General features: G+C 48.4%; 1 protein-coding gene across 2 annotated transcripts; it reads right to left on the bottom strand.

The window, feature by feature from the left end:
* Positions 1 to 2,789: 2,789 nt before the first annotated feature.
* Positions 2,790 to 12,274, bottom strand: ism1 (isthmin 1). Of its 2 annotated transcripts, none has more exons than XM_026356757.1 (6): positions 11,379 to 12,274; positions 6,845 to 7,063; positions 5,714 to 5,975; positions 4,073 to 4,216; positions 3,872 to 3,961; positions 2,790 to 3,591 (listed from the first exon to the last, which is right to left on the bottom strand). In XM_026356757.1, the coding sequence occupies exons 1-6, from the start codon at positions 11,820 to 11,822 to the stop codon at positions 3,074 to 3,076; spliced, it is 1,677 nt and encodes a 558-aa protein (XP_026212542.1). In that variant the 5' UTR covers positions 11,823 to 12,274; the 3' UTR covers positions 2,790 to 3,073. The 2 variants fall into 2 exon arrangements, with proteins under 2 accessions (XP_026212542.1, XP_026212544.1); XM_026356759.1 differs by having other exon boundaries at positions 6,845 to 7,060.
* Between the last annotated feature and the right edge of the window lie 211 nt (positions 12,275 to 12,485).

Here is a 12,485-nt window from a genome sequence, read left to right as displayed (position 1 = left end):
CCTGGTGCAGCTTTTACACTGTATCTGTGTTTTCTGTAGGGAATCAATGGCTTTGTGAATGTGACTTCAAAATTCTTTACTTTAAGTTTTCTTCTTTTTAAGTGTTCAGGTGCTACTCAAGCCGTGACATCTAACAAGATGTTTGTTGTATATTGTCACTGTGTCTAAGTGAAACTGAGTGTTTAGTTATGTGCTTTGCCATAAATGGGGTGACTGCGGATCCCTGCAGCATCTCAGCGATGTCCTAGGAAGCAGGGGTTAAGTGAGGCACTCTGCCCTCTCCGAGGCTTCACAGCTACTTGACCTGTTTGTTCAGCTGCGCACCCAGGCACATGTTTGCCCCCTCCACCTGACTCGCTTTGCCAAAGATGCGAGCCTATGGCGGGCACAGTGCCAGCAACCCCGCCCCTGTTTTGCCAGTGGAACACTGGGGGAGGTGAATGTTGAGAGGCAGCGACAGGGAGGGAGGCTAGATAAGCAACCCCTCTGGTCCAGGTCAGCTATTCCAGATTAGAAGACGAAATAAAAACCTTTTAATTAAGCTTGCCGTGCAGTTCGGGCCCTGCGGTATTGTGGCCCAGACACTTCCTGCATTGTGCTACACCACCCATAAAGTAGCACAGCGAGGGAGAGAGTGAACGAAAGTGAGGGAGCGAGACTAAAAATGGCTCTGCCACATCTGCAGCGTACCGCAAAACAAAGAGATGTCTGATTGCCACCGAGCTCCCCGGCCATTTACCTTTTACAGCCGTTGCAGCGAGCTGCAGCGTGGACGGCAGATCACCTGGACTGGATTTGTAATGTGAAACACAAATGTCCACTTTATTTAATCCCCTTAAAAGTCAGCCTGAAACCGTGTAAGTGCGTTGGACATAATGTCTTTCATGTCACAAAAATAGAGGCAAAATACCAACAATCATATCTTGGTGATGCTTAATGAGCCCTTTCGGATCCTTGACAATATACCACTAATATGATGCTTTGCATCCTTTGAAACATACCAGAGTAGAGTCCTGGAAATAGTAACACAAAAGCAAGGCCTCATAGACGTCCCACAGCCAGAGGAAGAAGTGTTCCCTGTACCCTGGGCTCTCACTGCTCCACACTATGTCTACCCTCTCATGTATTTTCACACCAATTACACACAGCCTCTTCAGTCCTGTATCTGTATTCCTACCTGCGCCCGCTTGGCGCAGGAGTCTCAGTTCGAGCCGTGCTCGTGTGTGCAGGGGAAGGGGAGAGAAGAAATGAGAGACGAAAAGCAAGGAGGGTGTACGAGTAATTGCCTGCTCTTGAGACACGTGGAGCCTGTCTGGAGGAGAGATACTGGGTGGGAGGGAGGGCGGAGGTATGTCATCAATTTGAGCTCGGGCCCTAATGTTTCAAAAATAAAGACGACCACCTCTCTTTGATGTTCATTGTCTGCTCAGCAGACGGTCTGCTAAGATAACAATCCATGCCGGTTACTGTAATCTTAGCCTCGAACCATGCTTTTACTGAAGACAGAGGAGCTTTGTACGGGATGACTCCGATAGTAAAACACATACCTGAATTTGAAAGTAGAGCGTATGATTGATTCACAGTTGATAAACGTTCAGATAGCTGAGTAAAAAGGACACGTGAGGTGGAATTTTGTATGTACAGTGAAGCAACAAGTCGCTTGCGAGCAGCGCCCCAGGGGCGCGGAGCGTGCCGGGGCCTGCTGCATTATAAAGACGAGCCTCGCACCCGGCCAGCTGTGCCGCACACACAGACTGCAGGAATGAGGGCACCATGAATGGCTTTGTCTGTGTGACAATGACTGTAGCAGTGCAGCGGAGAGGGAACGGTCAGAGGTCCCCGCCACGGACAGGCAGCTCCGAGTGTGTGTGTGTGTGTGTGTGAGTGTGTGCGTACACTGGGAAATTACTCAGGAATGTGAGGATACATGCCAAAGACAAAGAATTTGAGTCACATTCAAGGCCCTCGCCCTCTAAAGAAATATCCCAATCCCATCAAAAGGCCTGGCCGGGACGCAGCTAATGAAAGTGTTGTGCGCTGGCTTAAGCCCGTTGGAGGAGTTTAATTGATGAGATGAAATGTTTGGTTTTGTTTTTCACGTGGATGAATTTCCTCTGACGGCAGGAATGAAATCGAACAGCAGCTGATGAAATACGTGCCTGAAATGGGAATTTACACCTTTAAGAGACGCTCAGCACCAAAAGTTTCCGTGAAAAGATTCTTTCCAGCAACACATCCGTTGGCTTTTTAAGAATTTATTTATAGGTTTATATCTGAAAAACCTTTCCATACACTTGAATTCACACATTCTTTGCGCTCTATTAGGCTTAAATCCTAACTTGAGACCGAAGCACGCACACACACACACACACACACACTGATGGCAGCTAGAGAGGAATCTCAAGTTAGCATTCAATCAGAATGAGAATCAGAAACCACAGTCATAGACACTGGCAGCTGTCTGTGTCTGGAAGACAGGAGAGACACAGCTACAACTTAATAAATACTTTACAAAAATAATGCTGCGTTTTTAACAATGCAGATCGGCCTCATAGACACGAGGGGCGCGGTAAAAATAAAAAGTGTGCATGCTAAATAAACATACTCGCAAGCTTACATGAGAACCCGGATATTCTGACTAATCAGGGAGAAAGTGGGATACATTTCATACCCCGTCCCCACCCTACCCCCAACGACAGGCCTCTCGGATTCACCAAGCAAAAAAACAATCTATGAAGACGAACGCGGACGTTTCCTAGAATAACAATTCTCCCTTTTTACCAATTCAGTCAGTTCTCCCTTTAGTGATCAAATTGGATCTATAACTGGCAACACAATTACTGGCGAAATTATAAAGGCGTGTTTTTATTCCAAAAATGAAAAATTAACATTTTGTGCCTGGATTTGGTGAAGCTCCTCAGAGTTAGAGTTCTGTCTGTTGGATTTTTATTCCTCTTGGTTCAGTCTGGTTCCTCGGAGCCTAAACGTTCGAGTCTTATTTTGACCTAAGAGAGAATAAAAAAGAAATGGTTTCACGACCATTTTTAAAGTTTAGCTGAATATTTAAGCAGGGCTAGAATTCCCTGGCTTCTTCAAACTGTTTGTAGTAGTCCTCGTCCTGAGGGTTGTCAGGACACTTCTGCCCGTTGTTTGGTTGCCTGGCCTGGTTGTACCGGCTCCAGTCTCCTTTGCAGATGATCCAGGGCAGGATATCCACCTTGTAGTGCAGGTCTGCTGAAAACTCGGTGCTGATGAGGTTGGGAGTGCCGGCCCCTTTGCCGCGAGTGATGAGCTTCATGCTGTCGTCGTAGCAGCAGTGCTGTGCGGCCAGCGTGGTGGACTCCAGCGTCAGCATGGACCGGATGCAGAAACGAGCTGTGGGCTTGTAGATCTCCAGCTTCTCTTTTGGCCCGCTGGCGTCTTTCCAACGGAAATCTCGGCGCGTGGGAGCGTCGTGCACGTCTGCTGTGCTGTACGCCACCTCAGTCGGGTAAGAGCAAGGGCAACTGGGGAGGTCGTTGGATACCTTGGTCATGTACTTCTTCAAGAATTCGCTCTTGCAATTCATCCATCGCTCGCAGCTGTCTGTGTCTGGAAGACAAGAAAGAAAAAAACCCTTTTGAATGCTTCATCTCTCGTGCGGGGAGGTGCACTGTTTAAGATGTGAAGGTGTTTGACTGATTAAAAACAGGCAGAGTGGCAGCGGCAAGCTGTGCTCGTCCTGCCCCGGTAATGGAGCGCAGCCCCAGCACGAGGAATGCTAAGCGTGTGCCTAAACACGAAACATCAGATGGATGTGCTGCCTTTGAAACTGGAAGAACATCTGAATGAAAGATAGTCTGCAGCGAGACAAGAGAAGGCTGAATCTTACCAACACCAAAGAGCTCTGTGGCATTGAACTCATCTGTTCCAGCTAACAGGCTCACTTCAGTAGCCGCTGTCTTGAAGGCATCTTCAATACCTATAGAGCAACGAATTAAGAGTGAAAAGAGGATCAAACGATGAACGACTACTAAATCAACAATCTAAATATCACAAATATCCTTTGATACACATCAGCGCTGCCCTTTACCTGGACAGCTGGGCATATCGCAGGTCCTGGACTCTGTGGCTGTACAGGCGTAACCACATGACCTTGTTCTCTTCTGGTTCCCGTTTCCACAGGTGACGCTGCATGGCGACCAGTTGCTCCAATCCCCCTCTCCATCAATGTAGTCTGGATCAGAGAGAACAAAAAAAAAAAAGAGAGATCCTCAGCTCTGATGTGGACCACATGGTGAACTTACTCAGGCCTGTTAGCACGCCCCACTAATAATAAGTAGGGGGAGGACGTAAACAGGAAAGCAGGGGGAGCTCAAGGTTCTTTTTGACTTTGCAGGCCTACACTATGTTGTACATACTAACGCAAAGTGTCTGAGGTGAAGGTGTGTGTTCAGTAAGTAACACTGTGCAAATCCCAATTAAGCTACAGGGGATTGAGCAGGCGATTTACAAATGGAACAAAAAAAGTGCCTGGCACACTGAACATCCGTCACTTGCTACAGCCGTGATTCATTGGTTTAAAAATGGGAAGTGAAATGGCAAGAAATCCTCTTTAACTCCAATTATCACTGAGCAGATCATTGTAATGGGTATACATGGAAACAGTTCCACTAGACTTTAAGACCACCTCGCCCCCGACCACCACCATCACTGCATGCTGCTCGCAAACACACACACACACACACACACATCTTGAAAGCAGTGCTCCATCACTGAGGAGAATTAATGTGGGCATGTTGGGATGGAAGTATTTCTGGCCAGGGTCCAAAGCGTCCTATATAACCCCCCTCCTCCATCTGCCCCTCATTATAAACATTTTGTAAGAATACAGTGCAGATAGCCATCTAGCACCGCCCCTCCTCCCACACCGTGGCTTATTACACTCAATGAGTGGGTGGCCACTCAAAAACAAAAATCACAATCTAGCAAACTTGATAATGACGCGCCCTCAGGCCACAGATGAGGCGACAGAATGCACTGTGATGGATGACCCTGACTGCCTGTCCACAATTATGATTATTAGGTTTGAAACCAGGACAGTAATGATGAGAAAATATTTCCTTGTCCATTAGAGTGCTATGAAATACGGGATGAATGAGCGCTGACCACAGCGATAAGCCAGAAACATTAAACATGGGTTATGGTTTGACAAAAAAAGATGATAAAATCGCCCTCCTAACCGCTGTATTGTAAGTGCAAGTGGATAAAATGACATTTTCCACAGCGCACGCATTCCTGTTTGACCATGTTGGTTTGGGCATGCTACAACACGGGCTGAGCGCATACTGTGTGACAGCGAGTGTAAATTCTTCCACGGCAGATTTATCTGCGGGGTTAACTTTTGGAGAGTGTTGTGAGAACGGTGTGGCAGCGTAACAGCGCTTCTTAAACTGTGTCACGTAGCTCGCTCGGCACCGCAGAGGAATCCGTCTCATAAAAGAGTGTTAAAGGCTTCAATCAGGGGCTCCAGAAGGCTCTCCTGGGATGACTGCACTTATTATGGTGACAGCTTAAATCAGCAAATCTGCAAATTACAGATTCCACATCAGACCGTGGCCATCTGTGGAAACGCTGGAGACCAGTGCTCAGATAGGAGCCTATGGATTCTGCTAAATATTCTGCACTCATTTTCCTGCAAACGCAAACACACGCACTCCTCTTCTATTCTCACCATAGTCGGCTTGAGCTTTGCTTGTCCCGCCGGCACCTCCTCTCCTGTCCCAGTCTGCTGGCAGCCTGAGGAAGTTGCTGTCCTCGCCGTTGCTCCCGTAGGAGCGATCGTGCTCCTCTGTTTGACGATTGGAGGAAGAGGACGATGAAGTGTGGGGCCACCAGTTTCTCCAGTTCGGAGAAGCCCACTTGGGTTTGCTCTCCTTGCTGAGGCCTTTCTCTGGCTCGGGGCCCTCCAGTCCGTCCACCACTTCGATTGTCACCTGTATTAAAGAACACACATCGATCTCGCGTCAGCATTCACAGCAGAGACACGAAAGACGACACTAGTGTAACATTTTTGGGTAGAGTGGGTCCACTGGGTGCTGTGAGGTGATACCCCTAAACCTAAACACAATATTACCCCCTCCCCCTTTCCGTCCTAACACATGTGCCTCCCAGATGAGGGGGGACCGCCACCCCTGCCCCACAGCCACCCTCCCGCCTCTCGGGCCCTCTCCACCTAAACACAAAGTTCAAAGGGCTATTCAGCCTCCTCCAGACCATGAAAGCCAGATGAATCCCAGGATCAAAGACGTCCCCCCACCCTCCTCCTCCACCCCTTCTCCCGCAGCCTCACGCCTTTGCTCAATTGGTTGCTCCGCTCTCTTCCCACTTGAGATGTTAATACACTTTGTTCATGCTTGGATTTACCAGCGATGCTCTCAGAAATGGAAAGACCCCCCTCGCTGGATTAGACAGGAGAATGATTTAAACATGGCAGCGGTTATTCATCCATCTGCACCACTGAGGGCCTTATGGGAAGGGGCTTTGCCACACATCTACATAAGCTGCCGTCTGTCTTCCTGCCCGTGAGTTAGTAGCGCAGCATTGCTGGTGAGCATCAGCTGCCAGCATGACGGACGTGAGACCTCAGTGTCCATCTTGGCTTTACTATGAGTCAGGAAGTGTGAAAGGGGACAGAAGGAGAAGGAAAGCAAAAGGGGGAGAAACAGGGGGTAGTGGTGTGCACCAAACTATTCTCCTTCTTCCTGTTTGCTCTTCCTGTTCTATGTGCTTGGGTAGCCATGTCTTACAAGTGTGTGAAAGTCACAAAGCGCGCTGGTAGGAGCGTGCACACACACATGATTACCTGTATGTTGGGATTCTGTCCGTTGATATCGGCTTTGGAGAGGTCGGGGAAATTGTGTAGATCTAGCAGGAACGTTCCAGGACCATCCCTGTGCACGTTGCTACCTTGTGCCCAGGGGAGCGTGGCCGGCCGGTGAGCCAGTCGGTGTTCTGGACCAGACCTCCGGTCTTCAGGAGCCAGTTGAGCGGAGGAGCTGCTTTTTGCATTTATATTGTTCTGCTGAGGAGAGAGATGAACTTAAGATGGATTCATTGTAGGTCTGTGCGTTCACAGTACATATATGATAATAGGAATGCTTATGAAAACTGTTTTCTTTAGTGTGAATGTCACACACTAGACTGATGGGTTCTGTTGACAGAGGTTCGTTTGCCGTGACCTCTGTCATAAATCTTGCAGACAGTGGACTCTCAGCTTCTTGGAGCCCAGAAAAAAAAGAAGGAGCCAATGAAACAGTGGGACAACGGAGTTCTGTGCCTGTCTGCTACCGCTAAACTATAATCCATCTAGAGCCTGCGTTCAGAGCCAATGTCACAGTCAGACTGCATATTTCTTTCCATTTTTAACAGACAGCATACGGCTGCTTTACCATAGCAATATGGACAGACACACCATGCTCTGGGAGAAGGGAGTAAGACGGATGGTTTTCCAGCATTGGGACTATACAGGGAAACCTAAGCAAACATTGCAAAATAATTACATCTGCCTTCCTGTAGACAGAAAAACATTTGGTCTTCTGACAGGGAGGTTGTAAATTCGTCCCAAAAGGACAGTTGAGGCATATGTCCTCTGTCAGGTATACATAGAAGGAACAATTACTCCTCAGTTGGAGAGACAGCCATAAGTAGTCGGCAATCATCCATTCTGGGGTGGCCGAAAATAAGATCAAAGAAAGCCATCAATCATGTTCCTTGTTTTCTTTTTTCATGTCCCATTTCTTTCTCCCCAGTGTTTTTGTGGCCAGACTCAGGCCTGAGAATATGGCAGCAGCGCTGTACGGTTGCGGTGACCAGTCACAGACAAAGTGTCAGCTCAGCCACATTGTGGAGGGCATAAAAGCCCCCAGTAGGGCTGTTTGCGTCCAGCCAAGTGCGCCCCGGGACAATATAGGTGCTGTAAATGAAGGTGCACAGCACAGGAGGAAGGATTGTAAGTGCACGTTGAACTTCGGTCCGACGGCAGGGAGGACAGCAGCTGCACAGGAAGATGTATCTCCATCCAGCATTAGTTTTAATCCCCAACCAAAGCCCAGCTGGAAGTAATATGATAATATGACGCATGTCAAATGATTTAAAAAGCCCCATCACATTTGGTCACGTCAGATACGGCCATAATTACGACCATTATGCAATTTTCCATCATTTTGATGAAAACGAATCGATGGCTCTGTATTGTCTGCAGCCGCCACATGACAACAAAGAGGTTGGACTTTGAGTAGGATAATGACCTTTTATGAGAATTTATGTTCAAAAATAAAATTGATATCGTTTGAGAAATGGGTTTTCTAAAACTCCATAATCCTGTTAAAACCACAAATGTCTTTTCCATCTAAACAATTACGTCTGAGGTCTGAATATGGAAACGTCAGCTACAGCCGCTCTCTGTGAACATCACAGGACATCAAACGGACTCGGGACTTCGACCTTGGATCACCATGTGATAACTATATCTATAACTGAGTTCTGCTGGGGGGGGGGGCGGGCCCAACAGGTGTAGTGGGCGGATTCAGTTTTTAAGGATTATATCAGTGTTTAATTGCAGACCACACAAGCTGAGCTCCAAACCTGACATCGCGGATTAATGATCCTGACTAGAAGAGAGCTCCTGCTCAGGTGCTGTTTAAAACACACACTGTTACTAACGTTCTCCATTAGAAACACCAGTCGTGCTCACTTTGAATTCCAGCCCACAAAGCCGAGCTTGTAAGGCATTTTCAAGGCATTTTCAAGGCATTTTCACTGCATTCTTCACCGGGGACCTTTGAAAGAACCAGAGCATGTGATAAATCAATCTGAGTAAATATTTCCTGGTAGACAAACACGTTCAGCCCTTAGACAACAGATGCTGCAGGAATGTGTACATAGCACTAACATCTTTATTGTCTCACTTTCTTCAGTGCCAAACGGACAGATGCTGGTTTCCTCACAGCAGCATCAACATCTTGCCAAAACATATATATATATATATATATGTAGAAATAAAAACCTTGACTTAAATACTGAGAAATATGAGACATTTTTCCCACAGGCACTGAGGAAATCTATATTTCCATCTGGGAGCTGAGCAGTGTGAAGGACAAGCCATGAAATATTATACATCCAAATGCCTGGATTTGAGTTTTTTTGTCTTAATCAGCAGAATGACTGAACAAAATGATGGAAAGAATGCCCAACATGGAGTTTAGTCTAATGGAGGCAGTGGATCAGTTTGGTGAAGAACGCACGTTCCTGATAGCGTCGGCATGAACACCTCTCTCTGTCTTTTCCAGATAACTCTGCAGTGGAGCTTTTTTAGCACAGCTTAATGAGAAAAACATGTTGTTTTTTTTTTCTCTAACACAGCCCAGACTGTAGCAGTTCGCAGGACTCACTCATTTCAAGGTCAAAAAAAAAAAAAAAATCTGCTTTCACGGCGAGCTGCTTCACAGCAGTCGCTCGTGTGAGATCTTCCTCAGCGAGGAACGCGCTTTAATTTGGAGATCAAAAGTGACACACCATTCTTCAGTTCATGTGAGGCCTCCCAGGATGTCCCCCCCCCCCCCCATCCACCCATCTCAAAAGCCATGAATGAACACTTGCACACACAAGTCACCCCCCCCCCCCCCTCACAGTATCTCCTCTTTCCCGCTTTACCCCTTTCTCACTTTGTGAGGGCTGCTTAAAGGGGCATGACGCCATTTTCAATTGAGAGCAACTCGGGGGTCCTTCCCCCCGGGGAGGCTGGCAGGAAATGAAGGCAGTGCATGTTATGCCAGATGCTTTTCAGCACTATACTTATGTAGGTGGAGGAGGAAACTATCCTTCCTCTGTCACGTGCCTCATTCTGGGTACGTATATGTGTTTATTTACACGACACTTACTAATAAGATACTAAGACACACTCCCTGGCTACTTTGTTAGGTACACCTGTACAACCTGACGCACTCCTTTCCACTGCACTCAATGAATCTGTCTGTTAATGTGCTTTAGACCAGAGCTCCTTCTCTCTCCACTACAGGTGCACGGAGCCACATCCTGTCGTTTGTCTTTGTGTGAACGCCATTTTAAATCTGACACCTCGGGATGACAATAAACCCCCTGGGACGTGACAAGCCTGGCTGAAAGATGACATCACCGCCTTCAGTGGCGGGCCGGTGAAGCGTGGACGCACTTAGTTGGAGCATTCATGAGCCAGGAAAAAAAAACAACAACACCGTCAGCACTTCCCTCAACGTGGAGGAAGAGGGGCCTCGTTCATCACAAGCCAGGATCTCTATGTAGAAGCCAACAGTGATGTTCAGGTTGGAGTGGGTGACATATGTTTGGTATTTTTACTCCCTCCTGATCTTCATCCTCCATCTCCAAACCAACGTTTGGCTGCGTGACAAATATTCAATAAATTCCTGGAATACTTCCTGAGCTTTGCACTCCCTGATATCCAACCCCACACAGGCTGTTGCATATGTGCAGGTTGGTAACAGTGATGCAGTGATGGTGGAGATAAGACAGATTAACCTCACTATCCTCTGCTGAAGTTAAAATTCTTTCCTCTAATTTCCCCCCCTGAGCCCTAATAAAGCATTTATGAAGTGACACCATTCCAGAGGGGGCATAAATAACCATTTATCACCTGGACATGAGGAAGGTATTTCAGCAACATGCTAAATATACAGCAAGAAGCAGACGGCGGCTGCTGAGCGCTCTAAAAGAGCCGGTTCATCCCAGAGCTGTCTTAACCCTCAGGTCAGGATATGGGGCTGTGGTGGAGTCTGCGAGCTGACGGCCAGTTAAACCATTAAACCTGTCTGAAGTGGTGTCATTTTGACACCCCCCCCCCCCCTGTTAAAGATTTGTTGAGGCACATTCTCCATGAGACCACGAACCACTGACTGATCCAATCAAACAGAGCTGGTTCTGGCTTGAGGCTGGATTTGGAGCAGAAGCCTGTCAGATGGCACACACTGCTGTGTGGGGTTAGGGTTGGGGTTGTGGGGGGGGGTGGGGGGGCACCTTCAGCTCTGACCCTCCAGCTCATCGACTGAACGCTCGGATGACAGTGATGAGCCCATGATGACAGAGGAGTGCCCGCAGCGAGCAGTTAACCCCCCCAGCAGCAGGGAGGTGTGTCTGCTGCAGGGGACTGATCTCTGACCCTGCCTCATCTTCCTCTCTCAGTCCCCGGGGACACCCTAAGGAGACCGCATCCGCGCGTATGTCAACAATCCCCAAACATTCAGAGATCCAGGGGAATAGTGGAGTTCTGTTACCTTCACATGAGCCTTTTATCAGATCCATCTGTGACCCGGTGCCTCCCCGGACCACAGGGTTCCTTAACTCACCTCTGTCAGTGCTGCGTCCTGATCCAGGCTCAGAGTTCCGTTTCCCTGCGGCAGCGGACTGCTGCGCAGCACCGTGATGTGCAGCGTGAGGAGGAGAAGTCCCAGGAGCAGCAGCAGTTCCGCCGCCAGTCGCACCATCCTCTTGACGCGGCCGCTCTTCGGAGCCTGTGCTGTGGCCGGAGCTCCGACTCCGCCTCCTCCCGGTGCAGAGACTCCAATCTCCGGATCCGCCGGGGACGAGGAGCCGCAACACCACTTCGGAGCCACTTCGGGAATCAGAACAGCAAAAAAAAAATGAAGGGAAACGGATCGTGAGGGGGGGGGGGGCACCGGAGAATTAGGAGAAGGAATCTGGATCCAGCGGGTTTCTCTTTGAAAGCTCTGGTTTCTCCTGCACTGACTTTGAGGATTTTCTTTGATAAGATAAATATGAGATGCGTTCATGCACCAGTCTCACAGCGAGTGCGCTTCACTGAACTCTTCGGGAAGGAGCACCGACTCTCTCCACTCGCGCTGCGCCCCTCACTAATGTCCCAGCTCGACAAACTTGCAGCGCAGTTGTCCCCGCGGTGTCTCTGCCACATTCTCAGGCTCCGTCTCACTCCTGAGTTTTCCTCACGTCCCCCTCAGCCGCTTTACGCACGTTCGGTCCAGTCCACATTCTGCACGGGGTTAATAAACGACACTAACTTTGGAGAAAAACTAGATTAGATAAATTAAAAAAAAACACTTTCTTCCCAGTTCGGACTTCACGGTGTCGCTCTGGCTTCAAAAACACAACTCATCCATTGCGCTGCGGGTCGTAGCCACTAACGCGGAGACGCAGGCTGCTGAATCCTGCTGGAGGAACCGACTCGGACCATGTCAGACTCCACACGCTCTCCGTGCCGTGCGCTCTTGAGGTAGTTTTATACTATACGCCCCTGTGCGGGCGCCCTCCCCCTGGTTAACTCTTTCGTCCCCCCCTCCCTAAACAGAAGTCCACTGGGCTCTAAACACCTCAAATGCAGCTGATTCTCTTCTTTACACTGCGGCTGAAAATCCGTTTGCAGGATGGAAACGAGGTGAATTCATCTTTATAGTTCATAGTTCTGACAAACTCCACCG

The sequence above is a fragment of the Anabas testudineus genome, chromosome 15, assembly GCF_900324465.2.
Source record: "Anabas testudineus chromosome 15, fAnaTes1.2, whole genome shotgun sequence".
NCBI classification, from domain to species: Eukaryota; Metazoa; Chordata; class Actinopteri; order Anabantiformes; family Anabantidae; genus Anabas; species Anabas testudineus.
Note: the sequence above shows the minus strand (reverse complement) of the source record. Positions and strands in the feature narration are given on the sequence as shown.

Bases quoted from the DNA above. Each gene is read 5' to 3' on its own strand.
- ism1 (XM_026356757.1), bottom strand. From the start codon at position 11,822: ATGAACGCATCTCATATTTATCTTATCAAAGAAAATCCTCAAAGTCAG. The intron at 5,976-6,844 runs GTAATCATGTGT...TCTTTAATACAG, and splicing joins GACAGAATCCCAACATACAG to GTGACAATCGAAGTGGTGGA. The intron at 3,962-4,072 runs GTAAAGGGCAGC...GTTGCTCTATAG, and splicing joins CGATATGCCCAGCTGTCCAG to GTATTGAAGATGCCTTCAAG.